The 20,280-nt window shown below is 40.6% G+C and overlaps 2 protein-coding genes across 2 annotated transcripts in view; one reads left to right on the top strand and one right to left on the bottom strand.

Annotated features, from left to right (window-relative positions):
- KIAA0586 (KIAA0586 ortholog) overlaps window positions 1–11,040 on the bottom strand; it is a 60,967-nt gene extending 49,927 nt beyond the window's left edge. The window contains exons 1-12 of the mRNA XM_053475267.1: window positions 10,455–11,040; window positions 10,069–10,127; window positions 9,616–9,697; window positions 8,208–8,277; window positions 7,890–8,064; window positions 7,189–7,425; window positions 5,660–5,807; window positions 5,188–5,361; window positions 3,525–3,636; window positions 2,140–2,287; window positions 269–495; window positions 94–166 (exon numbers count right to left, since the gene is read on the bottom strand). Of these exons, the coding sequence (XP_053331242.1) occupies window positions 94–166; window positions 269–495; window positions 2,140–2,287; window positions 3,525–3,636; window positions 5,188–5,361; window positions 5,660–5,807; window positions 7,189–7,425; window positions 7,890–8,064; window positions 8,208–8,277; window positions 9,616–9,697; window positions 10,069–10,127; window positions 10,455–10,977 (2,028 nt within the window). The 5' untranslated portion in view covers window positions 10,978–11,040. The remainder of the gene's footprint in view (window positions 1–93; window positions 167–268; window positions 496–2,139; window positions 2,288–3,524; window positions 3,637–5,187; window positions 5,362–5,659; window positions 5,808–7,188; window positions 7,426–7,889; window positions 8,065–8,207; window positions 8,278–9,615; window positions 9,698–10,068; window positions 10,128–10,454) is intronic.
- Window positions 11,041–14,398: 3,358 nt separating this feature from the next.
- TIMM9 (translocase of inner mitochondrial membrane 9) lies at window positions 14,399–16,943 on the top strand. The gene is made up of 4 exons (XM_053474477.1): window positions 14,399–14,541; window positions 15,914–15,981; window positions 16,299–16,394; window positions 16,541–16,943. Exons 2-4 carry the CDS (start codon window positions 15,943–15,945, stop codon window positions 16,673–16,675), a joined length of 270 nt encoding a protein of 89 aa, XP_053330452.1. The 5' UTR covers window positions 14,399–14,541; window positions 15,914–15,942; the 3' UTR covers window positions 16,676–16,943.
- The last annotated feature ends 3,337 nt before the right edge of the window (window positions 16,944–20,280 follow it).

Here is a 20,280-nt window from a genome sequence, read left to right as displayed (position 1 = left end):
CGGTACGAGGCAGGATAACCTGAAAAGAACAGTGTATGAAGGACATTTGTGTTGGAAATTATTCATGCATTTGTAGGCTAAAGCCTCACTTGCCTGAATCTCTGAGCTGATTTGTACAATCCACTCATCAACAGCCTTCCGAATGCGCATCTGCTCTGCAACATTGCTAAAGGCAAAACAAAACTGTACAGTTATGATTCTTAAACAAGAGCAAACATAATATTACCTAAAAAAAAGAATACTGACTTCTGTTTCTCCGGGAGATTACCTGTCTGTAGTCATAGCACTGATAAGGGAGTACACCTCAGTACCATCTTTGGCTCGGGCAATCGCTTCCAAATTCTCTTCAAAGACTTTCTCATTATTCTGCACTTCCCGTAAGATCCGTTTTGCTTCTTTAAATCTTGATCTCGGAGGTGTGGCAGCCTTTGGCAAAGATGGCTGAGGTTTCTCTGAGACTCTGGATTGGTAGGAAGAGCTAGACACTGGTCTAGGCTACAACCAGAAGACAAAGCAGACAAAAACAGTGTGACCACACACAAATATATATGAAATAGTTCAGCTCAAGTTTGTACTTTTAAGGAAAAAGACCCCAGAGACTACCAACCTAAAGCCACTTACAAACTCTCTCTCCCCTCCACCCGATGCCAGCAATTTTTGTGTAAATATCAATTAGGTTAAGAGCTTCCCAATGTAAAAGGGTCGCTGCTATGCATAAGACGTCACAGAAATCTGTAAAATTATGTTATTTAAAGTTCCTCCTTTACCTGATGTTGACACTTTAGTCTGTTTCACAAGCTTACATGTGGGACAGTCATATTTAATTTATCAATTCAGGAAAAGTTGTGTACATTGACACAGACAAACACACACACCCCCACACACACCACACACACACACACACCACACCTAATGTTCTTTACTGAATGAGCAGGCCCCTGCCTCACAGAGGTTGAAGGTCAAGGAGGCATATTCACGGGTCTATTCTAATCTAAAGGGAAAGTTTCTTTCTTTATAAAAATGTTTTTATTGAGCACAACCGTAAAACACATTTTTATTTTGATGAATGAAAGCAATGTGGTTTTGAAATGGCAAGAGAATAAATGTATAAAATTGCACTTTTTTAGAACGTTCAAGTCACTGAAGATTTCTTAATTGTAAGTATGTACCCTACTAAATAAATTGACAAAGGTGTAATGTCCTGTGCAGCTATAGGATAAACAGTGCCGCAGCTCCCACAACAACTCATCAAATCCAATAAGGAAAAGAAAAAAAAATAATAATTCAAGCGCAAATAGGATAATGTGAAATTGTGAGGCTCTCATTTATTTATTTCATAGTTTGCAAAATCCACAAACACAGACGTTTCGGGGGGACAGAATCCCCCGTTCTCAATGTGTGCAGCCCTTCTGACATTTATAAAAGGGGAGATCCTTCCCACAAAACGCCTGGGTTTGCACTTGAATTCTTTTATTTTTTCCATACAGAAGATTTCAGTTGAAGTGCAGCCTGAACAAGCAGAACACATTCCGTCACTGCGATTGCAGCCATACCTTAAAGTCATCCCTGTGAGATCGCCACAATTCTGCTTCCTATAAAACAGAGTGCACAGACTTAGCGCATTTCGCAGCACCACAGTACAAAGACAAATTATGCAGGGCTACAAGCAATCAGTTGTATGATATATGTATGTTCCAAGTACAGCCACAAGGGGGGTCCAAGTAAGCTGTGCCCCCTCTACAGAAGTGAGGCTCATACACATTATTTAAATAGCTTTGCTTTACAGCCCACAATGGTACGGAGTCAACAATGTATACAGAAACACTAAAGTTATGGCAGAATGGTGGCATTTGGTAAGGGTTTGCCACCCTGGTCTATGGGACTGTCTGCGCAGGAATGGCCGGTGTTACTCCAGTTTGCCTGGCAGACAAAATGATAAATTTGGTTGTAGAGACTATATTCTAGGAACTAGCCAGGCATAATTTCACATGGGAATGATATGATCATTTACTGACCCTTGTAAGGCAATATATACCACCCCCAAAAAGGTTCTTTAAAAGGGTCCTTTTAACCTAAACACCGTACTGCAAGAAAGCCTGCATATAATGTTCCGCTATATGTCCAGCGGACGCTCCTCACCTGCATCACGCTACGCATTTCCCTTTTCAATGCGCTCAAATCATGTAAAACCTCATTAGCTTTTTGCGCGGCAGCATCTCGGGGTTGGTCTGAGTGACGACAGACGCTTGTATTGGAGGCGACTGGGTCAGGTGTGACCTGGATGTAACTGTAGGAGAAATGTAAAAAATGGATGACTCTTTCTATTATAGCCTGGAAAATTGGGGAGAAATACCAAAGCCTTGTGGATTTTAAGGCCTAAGATCATATTTGATTATTCAGAGCTGGCATGTTCCCAACGATATGAAAAGCAGGTGACATGACGATCAAAGCATAAAATGTATTCGGCTGAGGAAGATGAAAAGGCGATGGGACCTTTGTCATGAGTATGTTCCGTTACTTCATATTCCTGGCTCACAACCCTTTGCCCTGACTCAATAGTTCCTGTGAAATTACTTAACCATTGCTTTATTTTACATAATTGTCTTACTGTTGATAGCAGAATCTACTTACAGTAAGCAACCCAGACATCGATCAATACGTGTCAACAATTCAGGATTTCATTTTTATTACAGGTGTTTCGGGGGGGGGCAGATGTACATATCTTGGATATGCTTACTCAAAATAAATTGACAGTGCTAGCAGGCGTCATAGATACAATGCTTGCGTAATCGTAAACTCCATATCCAGACTTTATTTAATCAAATTATATTTCTATATAAAGCACGGAAAGAAATAATTGACCACAGAGGTCAATAATTACCAACAGAATCTTAAACTCTTAAAAATATTGTGCTTACGAAATATAAATCAGCAACCTGACGCATTTCACATTATTACAGGGCAGCTGCATTAAGTAATAGTAGAGGAACGGCAGTGAACAGATCGGATTGCAGTGGGAGGTGTAGAAATGGTCAAAAAAATAGGGAAATGTACCATCTAGTGTCACTGGGTCTGTGTGAGGCTCAGAAGACACACACGGCAAGTTCGCTTTTGAACAAGGAACCTTGCCAAGGTCTTGCACGGCCCAAGCTCAGCTTGTGCCCCATCACGTCTGGCTAGTCCACAGGGGCAGTTAACAAATAGAAGCGATATAACAAGATAAGACATATCACAGGGTCCAAACAGCCATAGTTGATACAGGTGCCTAACTTTTCATTCTATCCTGTATTGAACTCTATGGGTACAACCATTTTGGCTCCTAGCGTTAGTGTCTGACTCTTAACTTTAGTACGGCACAGATTTATAAGAAATATTTGTTTTCGGCGATACTATTCAATGTTTTTTAATAAAGCTTTGTGCAAGAAGAGAACAAAATCCACCAAACTCCCTGCTAATAATTAGTTAGATGTTGTATTTGACGGACTAGTGACAATTGACGACAGAACCAGCAACTAACAGTTTACCTGTCGTTCCCACGATGCCACTGGCTTGCAGGGTTATGTCCATTACTAGGTGGTTTGGAGAATGAGGATGATTGGCCATCATTGAGGATTTGCTGTAGAAAATGTACTTGTCCTGCAAGGAAAAAAAAATAGGATTGTTAAAAATGGAATAGAATAAATGTACAAGGTTAGGCTGGGACTGAAGAACAGAATTTATATGTGTTAACTAAAAGAACTGGAGCATGAAGGTAAATGTTCCCTTAGAGGTTTTATTTTTATGCACAATGAGGTAATGAGGTAGGATTGGCTACGATAATATTAGGGATATGTACAAGAAAGCAGAGCACCCACGGGACTTTTATAACGCAATTCTTTTATTCCAATAATTAAAAATGTCCAATGACAATGTTTCGGTCTCCGAAGAGGAGCCTTTTTCAAGACAAAATACACAAAGATAAGAAACTCCACGGTATATCTGCACAGACACCACGTCACTACCTAGCAGAACTCAATTCAAGTGTTCAGAATCAATGACAAATATATATGTATCCGTATAGAAACACCAGTATGCTTTCCAAGAGGAAACTCATAAAATGAGACGCACTAATTATGTTTTATCTACATGGTAATTTCAAAATTAATCTTAAAAATACAAACGTAGGGTGGAGGAAGCCCACGGGAACCCACACCAAAAAGACTTAGACACAGGTGGAACCTTGCAATCACAGGGTAAGATTTCCAGTCACATCAGAAGGCGCGACCATCAACATCTACTCTCCGATACACTCAGACAGCCTTCCCTGCCAGCACTTTCCACGTGTGGGGGGGGTTTGGGTGCCGGCACGGGAGACTGTCTAAGCACATCGTGCAGACGTTCACCGGGCTGGTGCATCTGAACTATGCTGAACTGTCAACCATTTTTGCCTCATTTCAATCAAAGTTAAAGGAGGGGTATCAGGTTCTATCCGATTTTGATAGACTCGAAGTCAAGACACAGTTGGTGATCCGCTGCGATCAGGAAGGGGACTGGAGTTCTTCTGCTCAGTTTTGTTAAGCTTCACAAACCTGTATTATATTACAGAGATCCAGGTAAACCCTTCCATTACTGTAGTAGCTAAAGTGGGGCGCACCAAGCACGTCAACTGTTATGTAGCGACACTCTTATCTGATCGATTACACTTCTATTGAAGAAGCCAAGTCGGCGAAACGCGTTTAGAAGGATATTTCTTGGACTATTCTACATTTCAAAACCGGTGGACTTTTTATTGACACTCTTCAAGCACTTTTGGTGCACGAACTAAATGTGAGTGTATCTTCTACTGGCAATTTTAACCATTTTCTCGGATACTACACTATTTTAAGTTTATCTTTTAGAATCCACGAAGAATATTAAAGACACTTTGCATTCAACATAGATGGGACTGAATCATCAATTTTCTTTGTGAGTGCAACATTTAATTCGCACATACTATTGGTTTTACACTCTACACTATTGGTTTTATTTGTTTTTTTCCTTATATGTATCTGCGCCCCATTATTGTTTGGTTCGTTTGAATTTCTACACCCTGAGGAGGAGTGTTCGTTTTTGGGCTGCTGCAGTCTTATTAGGGAAGTATTAATTTATATTACTTGTTTATTTTATACACAACACGTGATTTTAGGTCTATTCACGTTCTTCACTCACCCAAACTTGCCAGCTCTTTAGAACTCTCCACGTTTTCTTTTTCAAGAGATTTCTTCTGTGGAACCAGTGCTTCTTTGGCAATCGGCACAGGAGCACACTTGCGTGGTGCTGGAGTTTCTAATGGGGATACCTCATTGTGATTGCAAATATCTTTGGCCGGGGGCAAGTTAACACCTTTCAAAATAAGTAATATTTTTAATTGATTTTGAAAACCAAAATATCTGATGAGCATGAACTCAGAAGCTATATTACCAACAAAAAGACAGTAGGCAGATACTATACAGACTTAATCAGCTGGCTAAGATACAATTCTAGTGAATTCTTATTTACATACAGAACTAATAATTTTTAAATACAGTCTGAATTGTGTGTATTCATGATGTTCTGCTTGATAGAAGACACCAGACAGGAAACTTCACAATAATAAAGAATAGCTGTGCTTGAACTAATAGGCCGTATACTAATAACGAACCTTGCTCGATGAGGCTTGGAGGAGCAGGCTTCGCGGGTTGATGGAGAGGCAAATGTTCTGGAGCGGCTCTGGAAACATGGCTGGATCCGGGGTTTGTAGTTTTGTGTTGGCACAAGCAGTCCTTCCAAGCAGAGCTCATAAAATGGGACTGAAATATAGAAATATAGTTTAGCGGTGTTCTGAAATCTACCCATCAGTCAGTGGAAAGTAAAATGTCATTATAATCAATGGCCAGGCAGCACCTTAAACATACTAGAGATCAGCTACATCTCACTGAGCAAATCTAATACAAACAGATGATTGAAATAATTCATAAACTCAATATCAGGAAATCCAAAGTCAATCAGAAAATACATTATATAAAGGCAGATCAAACAGGTTTCATGTTAATGAATAAGAAAAACCATGACTGATCATACAAATAACATTAATCACTTCTACAACTGTCCTAAACCAAAGCTTTTCAACCAATGAGATCTGTACCCCTTGCTGACTTCTGAAGGGATCCTAGGTACTTTATTATCAGCATGATTTTAAATGTTAATTTAGTATGAAAGAGTTGGTAGGATGGATATTAGTTGAACTAAAGGATAATAACTTTTTTTTTTTTTTTTTTTTTTACTAGGGATACTTTGTTGAAAATAGTTGAGACTTGCAGGTGTAGACTATAATTCCAACTATCCGCATTTGAATAAGGATGAGGGAAGATGCAGTCCTTAACTTATTTTGCAAATGGGCTTCCATGTCCGTGCCAAGGCATAAAACAAATGTGTAGGAAGGAACGATGTTAGACTATTTTGGGTCACTTTAAAAGGTGCTGATGAGCAAGCAATATAGAAAAAAGTAATGAAAAATAATTATTGGGACAGTTGCATCTAAGTTTTTTTACAGAAGTGTCAGACAAAGCATATTAGCACAAGTGAGGTTTAGAAAAGTAAGTATATAAACGGGCAGTTCAAACACTGGAGTCAAATCAATAGTCAAACACAAAGAAGAAGAATGTGATGTGGTTGCCAGCTCTTGACAGCCTGACAGGTAGCTGGCAGTCGGTGAGAGGAATGTTAGCAAGCAGCAGTAATGTTTCTTCCAGGCACGAGATGACCCTAATAAAGCCTTCCATTTAGGTAACAAGAAATTGGAAGCAGGAATTTGTGTTGGCGCTTTAAAGAGCATGTCTAATGAAAAAATACTTTGAGTATTAAAATAGTGTTGTAGTAACGTAATTTAGCACTAATACGCAAAGGACATTAGCATCAAACAAGGCTTTAAAAGGGAAATACGAGAGAAAGTGTTCAATGATAGCAAACTACTAGTTTTGATCATTTTATAGGTAGCAACCCTTGGCCTTTTAGAGAAGAGTTGTGGAGAGAAATCATCACAGAGATCCTAAAAAGACACATTAAGATTATTTTAATACCCCTTCATAATTGTATTAAGTGTACAGAAATGTAAAGTGCAGAATTTGGAAAACATCACATTAAGAACGTGGGAGGGAGAGGAGAACGTGAGATCACACAGCAAAGCAATACCTGCATTTCAACTTGTTGTTGCTGTAGTTTTTCCAGATGCTGGAGCCGCTGTTCTGTGAGTTTGGTCAGCTGGCTTTCCAGCTCTCTCACTCTGTCATGATGATATAACCGTTCTAGCGGTTGACTTTGGATCGTGCTTTGCTGCTCGGTGAGCCTCTGCAGCTGCCTATCTGCCTCCTGGAGCTTGTTGAGCAGCTGGGATACAGAGTTCGCTTGGGTCTCCATATCGCTTTGAGCCTAAAACCCAAGAGAGCAAACAGATGACTTCAGACATCCCATTGTACAGCGCTATGGGATTTGATGGCGCTATATAAAACAATAAATAATAATATGAACATGCAGTCTGCCAAACTATATCAGCGTTTAATGTTAAGTAATCACCCATCGTATGTTTGAAACTGTTCAGAATTCAGTTGCATTGCATGTCATTCACTCAAGTTCTTCACACAACCTTTCTTCCCATTCACACTGCAGGCCACCCATTTCTTTGTTGTTAATTGAGCCGGTTTCATGTAATTTTAGAAATATAACATAATAAACATATGATCTCTATATGTGAAAAAAACGAAAATCGAGTATGTTCATCTTAATTATACTAGAATATCATAGTCATGAAGACATGTTCTGGTGCAAAGATGGTTTTATCACCATAGTAAATGGTGGAATAGTCTACACTCACATGTAAACAGCTAGACTATTACCTTTAGCACAGGCGCGGTGGCAGCTATGGCGGCAGCAGTAGCAGCTGCAATTGTCTTGGCACAATCTACTTCACAGCGGTTTGGTCTTGTATCCCGAGCACATGGCGCTTTACGCGCGGCTACATCTTCAAGCAACTTTACTCGGACTTCTTTACATGAAGGGGCACTTTGTGCTCTGCATAAAACAAAATATAATTCATATTATAAACTACAACATCAAGAAAAGTAAGTATCTCACTTTATACATCATTTTCCATGTTAATAAGCATATATCTATCTTAGGAACTTGGGTAAGATAATGGAAGCAAAAAAAAGTACCTTTTGTTTAAAGCATTCAGAAAATTTTCTTTTTGACCCGAAGGAAACTGTAAGATTTGGACATCTTTACCTAGAAGGAAAGAAGGACAGAGAGAGCGTGATATACCCTAATTTTACTAGCATCAGAATAAAAATATTGTGCCATTTTCCTTTTAAAAACAGTCCTAGTTTTTGCCCAATATGTTTTCCAGCAGCTGCTTATTAGCCACTAGTATGTGATCTAGTTGTGCAACCTTAGCTCGATCGACTACAAAAACACTCTGACTCCTTGCCATACCACGTCTATAAAAAAAATAGAATGTCTCGGCACTAGTCAGCTAGTCAGAATCTGTGATTAAAGAAAGTCTATCAGTTAACAGTCATCCAAAAATAACTGACAGCAACGGCAGCCTCCAGATCTGCAGGAACAAAATGAGATTAAACCAGGTTTCATTACTGTATACAGCACGGGATATTATGCTTAAGGAGAAAAAGTATTAATTTCCAATGGAACTGCACCTTTAAGTCAGGATGACCGTGCCACAAATTCAGGCACAGGCGATGCTCCTAAATTCTCCTACAGATTAAATCCCCCTAGAAGTCCGGGGAAATTTGAAACTCATTATATTCAAGGCTTTGTGGAAATATATTTATATATTTTATATCACTTATATATTTCTTAATAAAATGGGGGAAATCAGAATTTAGCAAGGATTCTTGACAAAATATATTAATTGTAATTTGTATTATTTATTGCTGAGCCCATGTGGGTCTGTATGGATTAGGACAGTGTAGGAGGGAGGTTTATTTCTGAGAAGGAGAAGTGTAAGAAGCAGCATTGATAATCTAAAATCAGATTAGAGGTAATATCAGGCAGTTGTACTTTGCTGAGAGAGCGGTAGGTAAATAGAGCATCATAAGTGGTAAAGGCTCATACAGCGAGGGAATTGAAACATGCGCGGGGCATGTATTTGGCTCCCAAAGACAAGATCAAAGACCGATTAATGTCTTTGCACCAGACAAGATAACATGGGTAGAAAATATGTTGTCTGCTCTTAACAATGTCATAAAATGTTTGTATGACATTGTAACAAACGCAAAGCTGCAAACAGGAGTCAGGCCTCCATGATATTTCTGTAGGAACTCACATGACTATGAGGTTAAATGTGGCATAGAAGCATTTGGTTTTATTGTGAATATGTGTCAATGTAGAATTATTAAGATTTGTTTTCTTTAACAATTAAAATGGGCATAATATTCTGTTAAAAAACCAACGTGACTGATAGACTTGTACAAAACTCTAGCCTGCTGTCCATGAGGAGTAAACACATCTCCATGCGCAACAGGATGCCGTCCAGTATATTTTGACTCCAACAGTAACTGGTGCACCATAAAATGTATTCATTCCCGTGGACGGCAGAGGACTTACTCTTCCACTTGCTACCCTCTTTCACTTCCGTCGCGGCGGTGTTAACGTGCGGCTCGTTTTGAGCATGCTTTGTGACGCAAACCTTTTTTGGGAGAAGAAGAGAAACCTATTGACATGCAAGCCGTTTACATACCAATTATTCTCACTATAACCAGTAATCAAGTTACACTACAATACATATATATATATGTATTATATATATATATATATATAATATATATATACACATACATACTACTACTACTACTACTAACTGGTACAATACTTAACCTACAACAAGTATATGAGTATATTTCTCATCCCTGTATGAGAATTGTGAACTTATTCTGACGTTTATAAGGGAAACATGAAAAACAAATATTAGCTTTATGACAATGAAGGCTGTTACTAAAACTTTACTTGTATATATCATGCATAAAACAGAACAAGTTATAATATTAAGACGTCTCATACCTTTGGCGGTGATGATTTTCTTACGGAATTTCTCTTCGTAACAGTAACATTTTCAGCATCTAAACATATTTGCGTAAAAAAAAAAAAAAATTGAAGAAACTAAAAGACAATCCATGCTGTTTAATGACAAACAAGGGACGGTGTACGTAGCGCATCTTATTCACGGACGTATCACAAGACGGATTGTTTCTACAATATTCAGACGGGCTTTTTTTATATATTCATTCCATAAAAATGATCGAAGTGCAGTCTGATTTTTAGACAGAGTGAGTAAAATAAAATGATATATGAATACGTATAGCTGTAAAGCGCTGACATACATATAGCTGTCTGCGTAGCATAACTAAGTGTACATTTCAACAAGCGGTTAACGTTAACGGCTATACCTTCCATGTTATAAGTGACGGCGGGATACTTGATGGCCGGTAAAGCCGGAGGAACGTAAGAAGCATCTTGTCTCCTGAATGCAAAGTCTTGGAAGGGAGCCGCCACCTCACGCAGTCTCTTAAGCGAGATCTGGACGACGTTACCGCCGAGGCAAGAATCCTGCGATCCTCGGGGTATGGTATTCTCAGAGGGTCTGCGCGTCGCCGTGGACATGCTAGACTGCGCAGTCTCACCTCGCAGGTGTCTTCCTACAGGCACACCTGTCTGTCTGTGCTCCTTCTGTCCACCACCCATCAGCGCTCCACCGAGCGTACCAGTCCCCTGGCTCTCCCTGTCCGTGAGTCGGGTCGGTGCATCCTGCCCCCCTCCATCAGCTCCTGAACCGAAGAGTTGGCCAGGGCTGCCCGCAGCTCCCCTGGACTGCGCCCCCGCTCTGTGGACGCTGGTGGAGCGGATGAGCACGTCGCTTGCTGTGGTGCTGGCCAGCGAGTCCAGGCTCCTATCTGAGGATTCCTCTTCCATTCTAGTCCCCGTTGCTGCCCCGAGTCCCTTACCCGAATCCCCGAATAATACTATATCCTGGGCTCCGCGAACCTCTGACAGAACAAATACACTCTCGTTTCCCGCCTCTGCCGGCGCGATAACAACTACAGCAGAGGGAGGGGGAAACAAATGCAGACGGACCTGTTGTAACGGTGTGACAAGCAACAACCGTTACCATGTCCCTCTGGTACAGCGTTCCGGGCGGAAACAAGAGCTGGCTACTCTCCGTATAAGTTAAATATGTGATTACGCTATTGGCGGTGCAGGTTGTCAGCTCGGCCATTTAAACACTTAACACTTATGAATTGTACACTGTGCGGGTCATGCTGCAGCATGTAAAACACATAGCCTTCACGCACATTGAATGCAGTGTCTGAATTATACATATTGCCGGGCTGAGTGGGCAGTTCATAGGTGTCAGGTTATAAGTGGCCCACCTGGTGAAAGGGGTATAAGTGAAAAGGTGTTAATAATGTATGAAGGTGTTAGAAGGGGTCCATTTTGCAGCCGCAGTGGCATTATTCATTGGCAGTTTTAGAGGGTGGCGTGCGATATATATTTGCGGCGTGTGCCCCGGTTCATCTGAATTGTGGGGGACTTGATAAATCGGCACAGACATTAGTAGATATAGCATGTTAACCCCTCTACTACCAGGCATGAGCAGATTCAGAGGATTGACTCCTTTATTACCAGGCATTGCATACACAGTCACACAAACACAGACACTGTGACAAACTGACAAACACAGTCACACAGACACTGTGACAAACAGTCACACAGACACAGTAACAGACAAACACAGTCACACAGACACTGTGACAAACAGTCACACAGTAACAGACAAACACAGTCACACAGACACAGTCACACAAACAGACAAACACAGTCACACAGACACAGTCACACAAACAGACAAACACAGTAACAGACAAACACAGACACTGTGACAAACACAGACACAGTAACAGACAAACACAGTCACACAGACAGAGTACCAGACAAACACAGTCACACAAACAGACAAACACAGTCACACAGACACAGTTACAGACAAACACAATCACACAAACAGACAAACACAGTCACATAGACACATTAACATACAAACACAGTCACACAAACAGACAAACACAGTCACACAAACTGACACTGTGACAAACTGATACATCAGCAATGGGGCGCATGAACATGTGGGAAAATAATAATAATTAAATAAATAATAATAATAAAACACAATAGTGCAATTCAATTCTAACTTAAATGGTATGTGTGTGTAAAAGTTGCACTCATCAAAAACGGCTCAAGGTGAAAAGTGGCAAAGTGACTTTAATTCTTCTTTTAAACCCAAACTGGTGCAGTATCTTCTTATATATCTTTAATGTAAAAGCCAGAAAACTTACAAATAAGTTGGCATAACCAGTGAGTTATGCATATGCACCTGGACATAAAAGGTCCCAACCAAATCAGGATGGTGTTGAAAGTCCGTTTTTTTTTCTTCACTATCTATGACAAACTGACAAACACAGTGAGAAACAACAAACACAGTCACACAAACAGACACTGTGACAAACTGACAAACACAGTCACACAGACACAGTAGCAGACAAACACAGTCACACAAACTGTCGCTGCCTACAGCTTTACATTGAGTTGGTGTGAAGGAGGGGCTTCTGAACTCTCAGGCAATCAGAAGAATTGAGAAGTCGCTCCTGATTGGCTGAGACCGCCTTCACTCATCGTTCTGGGGCAATGCATTGTCCCGGATTGAGGCTGCCCGGGACTTAAAGTCCCATTGCAGGACTGTCCTGGGCAATCCTGGACATGTGGTCACCCTAACACTGCCCCTTTAACAGAGGATAATGATGTGTCTGATCTTTCCTACAGGTAAGGATGAAGTATTCCTCGTTAATCGTCAAAGAACATGCGCAAAGATCTAAACCGGACTCCACATATGTAGTCAATATACAGACTTTCGACGTTGGGTCAGTGGCCAAACATAGAATCATGAGCCGATGCCCTGCGAGTGTCGCCAGGAACGTCCGACTTCTTCCGGGGGTTAAATTCATATAAGGTTTCGATCTTTGCACACATTCTTTGACGATTGGTGAGGAATACTTCATGGGAATGATTAGAAACATCGATATCCTCTGTTAAAGGGGGTTGTGTGTCTTGTGTGACGCACCAGGCGCCTAAACACCTAAAGCCAGCCCTGGATGTAACTTAAATGGCGCCTATGATTTTCACCTCGCGACCTTTTATGCCGTACGGTCGTTGTGGAGATGCAGCAGGATTTCCGCACTCTTTTTCACGCTGCGTCTGACGTCGCTGGCACATATGAGAGACTCGGTGCGCTTCGCCTGGGCAGGAACATTAGTTCTGGGCAGAGCACCGCAGTGATAAAGCACAACATGCATTTCTTTTTAGGTTGAACGTCTTTGTTAACGCAAAAAATGGACATTGGTTCAGCCATATATTTCAATCCCTGTCTTTACTTCAGAGATAAGTACGCATTATTTCGTTGAAATAGGATGTCTAAAGCAGACACACTTGGTTGCATATTTCACAGAGGTTGCTGGAAATAAAGAAATCAGAATTGTGTTCATTTCTAAATGTTTTGCAAATATTTGTGCGTGTATATCATAGTTTTTTTTTTTTACTTTCCAGCACAGCTATCAATAACGTACTTGAAAATTTACCACTCCCACTTCTTCAAAGCTCCACCCTATCAACCCAACCCACATAATTAGCATAATTTAGCTCCACCCAGATACTGATGGTTGTACCACATAACTCCCATCATTATATATTGAGCCAAATAATGACAGTGATACGCCATAACTTCCATCAGTATATAGCAAGCCAGGCACTGATGATGAGACAACATAACTCCCATCATTAAGTAAAAAGCCAGACACTGAGGGTGGTACAGTATAACTCCCATTAATTAGGGCCTTTTAACACTTTTGCATTCTGGCATTTTAATACAAATAATGTTTCATAGTTATTTGTATGGCAAATAGTGTAAATCGGGTATGTATAAGGGGTGCGTGTGGGTACAAGAGGTCGACTGCGAGATAAACTGTATAGGGCTGGCCTCCAGATGTTTCCAGGGCTGCTTTTCATTCTCAGTCCGGCCCTGTGTACGTTTTATACATCACTACTATTTGCATTTTTCCCAACTCCAGAGGAACTCAGCCTGGAAGGAACCTTCGCCTACAGTATTGTTTCAGCGGGGCTGTTGACAGAACTGCATAAGCGACGCTTGGCAACCTGAAGTAAACCTTATAAGTGAGTAAGAGAGAAAATACCGTGTGATATTAATGTAAAAAACAATAGATACAGAAATGCCTAATGCCACGTAGGGGCAGCGTCACTAATGTGTTGCGGGAGAAACAGCATTTATTATTTTCTTCCCGTTTTATCTTGTTTTGCTTTATGAGAATATGGGAGTCTGACGAAAGTGCTTCTGAGAATTCAGTGCTGTGTTCGCCCCTCCCACGTGTTTCTACGGCCGGACAAGGAGACCGGAATACGATCGGACCTGTGAGTATTGAATGGAGGACGCTGGTTTTGTTATTAAACGTACAGGGGCTAGAAGGCAAGGGCAGGGAAAGGTCATATGTTTAAATGGAGTTTAAATTAATAAGCGTTTTCGAAAAGCCAAAGAACACCAACTAAACAGGACATGAATGGCACATTTACTGTGGCACAGCACACAGGAGAGGAGCCTCTGATGCATGTCTTATAAAATATCACACTGCCCCCCCCCAGTTAATATATTCTTGGTTATTGGGGTACTTGAAATAACAAAGAATCATTAGAAACCTTGATGTACACCATGACATATACCATGATGTATGTTCAGGTATTTAAAAGCTTGTGTTGTTACTTTTATTACATCAATGTTGCACGTTCTATTCCTATGGATTTGTATATATATATATATATATATATAGTGTGCACATCAGTGTTGGGAAGGCACATAAGGTTGACCTCAAAATGACTAATTGTGTGTGTCTCAAGGTCATAACAATATGTTTACAGATATGTGGCTATACTACACATTGGGCATTAACATGTTAAATAGATCTACTTCATAATCATCTTCCATTATTAAATTGTGTGTGTATATATATATCTCTGCTTAAAATGCACATTGGTATTTACACAGTAGTAACCTACTACTTAGGGCCTGTTTTGATATTCAGTTTATTCAGTGCCCCTGAACCTGGTGGCCTAGTGACCAGCATGTAATCTGTGGATCGGGTGGTACTAGTCTCTCTTGCCTGCTGTCTACCCAATCTTCTCTATTAGTGACAGGGTGTCATCGTTCCCTAGGAACAGCAGCCATCACATAACCACACATTTTAACACAACATAGATATATACATATGATGCTCTAGTCATTTTAGTGTATTTTTCACCCCAGCAGACAGGCGAACAGCATTCTCTAGTGTAACGTTTTCATATAGCTGCCTGGTTTACGTGTCAAACCGGGATAACACAGGAACCCCTGGAAAGCTGCAGAAGTGTCCAAAACAAACACATTTGGAACTTGCAGGTCCTTCTTTGCCCGTTGTTACGATGAATGAATTAATGAATGGAGTCCCACACCGTTGTCCCCGACAACAGCATCTCCTGTGTGAGATTTAGCACTTGTCCTTAGTAATGAATTCATCTCCGTCTGTTACTGTCTGTATTCCACATGCCGTTTCCTTGCATAACTTTATAGCAAAATGCAGATTTATCTCTGATTGGGCCATTAGCCAAATGATGCATAGGCGTTCGAAAAGGACCAATCAACTCTGCGCATTTAGGCAATGTAATCAAGCCACATGTGTGATTGGTGGTTTAGTGAGCAAGACAATTATTACTTGTCCGTTGACATTTAAAAATAAATCATTTTTGTTAACAGGATCCTGCCTTTTAACACCAGTAAGAAATATGGCAGCTCAGATAAACGAATCGGATCAGATCAAACAGGTAAGCAATCTTGTCATCAAAAAAAACAAAACTATATATCTCAGATTTGTTTTAAAAAAAATTGTTTATTTTTAATGATTTGTTCTGTATTTTCCTTTTATTTTTCATAATAAATAACGTATGCAGTTGCTTTACAGCAATGGAGTCAGGTGGCTCATATTACTCACATGCTACCCAAAGTTACTCTGACGTTACACCAGTAGTGAAGTACACACAGAATAATTTGTCTTCTTTACCCTTTATATGGTGGTGTTGGAAATAGAGATTATTAGTATTTGCAGTCACCGAAACCAATTTCTGTCTTTTTTTGTCAACAGTTCAAAGAATTTCTTGGAACATACAATAAACTAACGGAAAACTGTTTTCTGGACTGCGTGAAAGATTTTACAACACGAGAAGTTAAACCTGAGGAGGTACCGCTTAGCCATGCTGTTAACCCATTGTGGGAACATTATGTTGTCCAGGGCTTGTGAAGGATAATTCCGGGAGATAGTAGACTATTTTAAGTCATTGTATGTGAGGAAATAAATGCGCACATAACAAATTTTTTCACTTCTAGATGACCTGCTCAGAACATTGTCTACAGAAATACCTGAAAATGACGCAGAGGATATCCATGAGATTCCAAGAGTACCATATACAGCAGAACGAAGCATTAGCTGCCAAAGCAGGACTTATTGGTCAGCCGCGGTAATGAATGTGGCCTGTGCTCCATTACGCTCTGCAAGCTCTGCCATGAGCTTCCCAGCAAAGAAAAGAGAACCGCTGAGAGGCACCATGTTACTTCCAACGCGAAGAGAACGTCTGAAAGATCAAATATGCAAGCCGAGCCGAGACAGCAGAGACGCAGATTGTTTTAAGCCCTTTGCTTTGGGCAACACCAAACGGGATTGGGGATCACAAATATACATTCACCTTAAGAGGTTACAACCTCTGTTGCAATAAAAGACAATTATGCCTCAGCCCTTCTTTTTTTCCTTCCTTACTGACCTTCGTATTTAACACGTAGTGTTTCATTGTGTAAAATATCTGCGACCCGCACACAATTCCGCACAGTATGAACCAGCAACCATAAAGCCTGTGATTCGTTAGTTTGGCAAGCATTCCCTGATTAAGATAAAGAGTTAGAAATGCTTTCAGTACATCAGCTTCTTCAAATGTCTTATCTAAAGAAGGGACCTTTAAGGTATTGAAGGCTTATATAACCAATTATAGTGAATTCTAGACCCAAACAAATAACATAAGACTCATATTTGGGGTACAATTTCAGAAGGTTTTTTTGTGGGATATGTATGAACCCGGTAGAAGTTTTACATGCAATACAAAGGATGGATGGGTGTCTGTTATATTGTTTGGGCCATGGTTTTTTGAGGTTAGTGTAGCCCTGCACTAAATGCTTGGTTAATCGGAGAGGAAGCAAAGTTAAACTTCACCGTTTGTTCATTGCTGTTGGACGGATGGATTCTCCATACAATTGTCTCTGATCAGAGCCCAAGCTCTCAAACTTTAATACTCTTTCTTTGTCGTCTCACCATAGATTCCATTTGCGAGTAATTCCGCTGCTCTAAATCAACCAGAGCAACTGTACAAGAGCCACATTTATCATAATGCCATCCTAGAGAAACACAGACACTGCCTGATGTTAAGGATGGAGTCTTTTGCTACAAATTCACTAAGACTAAAGCAGACAGTCTATATGCAGTAAACAGCAGAGGCTGAATATTGAAATACTGTACCCGTAATGATTAATTCTTACGAACTAGGCGATTGCTTCAGGATCCCATGAACTATAAGATTTTAATTTGTGGTTTGAAAGTAATACAGGAGCATTTGCGTTCCTTAATTGACACAGCACACACAGCTTTATATATCCTAATAACACCTTTAGATTGCACAAAAGGTTCCAATTTCGCCCCTTTTTGCGCTGTAGGTACAAAGTCTGCAAGTTGGGGACCCTGATGCTTTGGAGCAGCCGCACAATCCTTACTCAAACGATGCCCATCTTGGTCATGATGATTTAGGGAAGAGCAGTACATTATATCTCAACTCTTAATATTTAACACTGTCCCTCAGAACATTCATAAATAAGCCAATAATTTAAAATAAATAGTTGAGAGCGTGGCAGCTGTTTTACGTTGATAAACATAGAACCACGCACTTGGGATGTAAAGATCCAAACGCAAAATTCACTGGGGCGGGGGCACAATTGTTTTTGAGGACCTAAAAGAAGAGAAGTGTCAGAATAAGCAAGCAGGGTGCTGGGCTGTATAGCGAGACATTAGTAGCAGGAACAATGGGTTCTGTCACCAGGGCCGGCCGAAGACTTAACGCCGCCTGGAGCGAAGTTTAAAATGCCACCCGTGGCATTTTTATTTTAAACTTCGCCGACGCCATAATCTACCCCCCCCCCGGTACTTACCTTTAAACAGTCCTGCGGCGAGTCTCCCTGCTCTGCCACGGTGCCGGCTTGTAATGCTGAGCGCCGGAAATCGACGTCACTTCCGGTGCTCGGCATTACAAGCCGGCACAGAGACCAAACAGGGAGACTCGCCACAGAGGAGAGAGAGGCGCCGAGCGGGTAAGCGAAAACCACTCGGTGCCCCTCTCTCTCTCTCTCTCTCTCCTCCGCTTCAAAAAACAAAAAAAAGGCGCTTGGGGCGGCAAAGTGCCGCCCCTTCTAAAGTGCCGCCTGGGGCAATTGCCCCAGTCAGCTCCATTGTAGGGCCGGCCCTGTCTGTCACTTTACAGATCTCTGGTCAGACCTCGCCTAGAGTATTGCACACAGTCCCAGAGACCCCGTTTCTGTAGAGATATTTTGGTCACAAAAAGGATCATTAATAGAGTTATGATTTCAACTCCCTCACGCATTATAACAATGCATTGTGAGCCTGTACATGTACCGGCTTTATCATGAAGGGGTTAAAGGGTTTTAGGTTTCTTCTTTTTACATTTACAGGAATTGTATGTTTGACTTCTTCCACTAGGGGGCAGCAGACGAGGCTTCATTGGATATGGATCCTTTCCTCCTTGATGTTTTATGGAATAAAATGAAGCTCTGAGGTGGGTTTTAGAAAGGGATTCCTGCAGCAGCGAGACTTTAATCAAAGTTAAGGGTAGAAATGGAAGCAGCGAAGCCGACGTTTTCAGATACCAAAAGCCACAATCCAATCGCAGTATGTGAAAACACCAAGGAAACAAACAATCTACTTGGACCAACAGCAGAATTTCAATACATCCTTCACCGACTGATCACGGGAAACGTAGGGAAACCGCATTTGGTGAAAGATGTTACAGACCTGAATGACGTAACCGATCATTAAATCATTCGCCATTCTTTAAGTTGCTGAATCCAATTATGGTCTTCTGCTACTTCTACTAGCTCATCACAAATACTGCGAGCCAATAACCATCTGACTTCACTGGAGGAATTCACCCAACCGTGGAAAGCAGGCGAGAATTAACTTTTTTCATGAAATTTTACCAAAAATTACCAACTAGATTCCTGTGAGGTTTGTCAGCCCACCACAACTCACCCGTTTAGCGAATAAATTCCAACAATGTCACTTATTGGAGACATTATGAGATGACCTGAAGAATTCTATGCATTACCATTTTAGATATTGTTTTTAACCTCGAAATGTACATATTAAGGGTAGCTAAAAGATAGCTGCAAACCTAGTCCTAGGTATAATCCTTTTCTTGTTTATTGCGATAAACTGTTATCATGGACCCAATTGTTTACATAAATATTAGGTTTTATACTTAACAATAGAAACTATTGAGAGGTGATCACATTAACTGAAAGCACCTAAATAAACAGACTTTGAAGGCAGAAAAGATCCACTCTGCCCACCCGGTGTTAAGACTCAAACCTTTACTGATATTCCGGATAGCTATATGCCCATCACATGCATATTTAAATGTGGAAACGCATGCGTGCATTAATGTAGGTTTTATTTCATTTTGTGCCCATAAACTTCATTGATGTGCAAGACCTGGAGGCGGCCATTGTTATCAGCCGTGTCAAATCGCGAGGAAGGTCCTCGCTCAAACACCACGCTTCGCTAATTCTTCATGGGAACGAAATCCACTCCTTCATAGACTTACATTATTACGTGATTATCCTGCGTGGTTACTAAGAGTCATTCAATTGTTTACCACAAAACAATATAATAAGCAATCAGGTGGCTTGTCTAGTAAACCGGGTGAAGATAGCAAAACTGGAACTTGTACAAAATTATGCAAATACTAGGACTGTTTTTGAAAAAATATTATACTAATATTTAAAAAAATGGCTTT

This window comes from Spea bombifrons, chromosome 9 (assembly GCF_027358695.1).
Source record: "Spea bombifrons isolate aSpeBom1 chromosome 9, aSpeBom1.2.pri, whole genome shotgun sequence".
Lineage (NCBI taxonomy): Eukaryota > Metazoa > Chordata > Amphibia > Anura > Pelobatidae > Spea > Spea bombifrons.
This window is presented reverse-complemented; position numbering and strand designations above follow the sequence as displayed.

What these genes read in the sequence shown, in the direction of transcription:
- TIMM9 (XM_053474477.1), top strand. Translation starts at nt 15,943, where the DNA reads ATGGCAGCTCAGATAAACGAATCGGATCAGATCAAACAG. An exon ending in AATCGGATCAGATCAAACAG is followed by an intron (nt 15,982 to 16,298) that starts GTAAGCAATCTT and finishes TTTTGTCAACAG; the next exon opens with TTCAAAGAATTTCTTGGAAC. An exon ending in GAGAAGTTAAACCTGAGGAG is followed by an intron (nt 16,395 to 16,540) that starts GTACCGCTTAGC and finishes TTTCACTTCTAG; the next exon opens with ATGACCTGCTCAGAACATTG.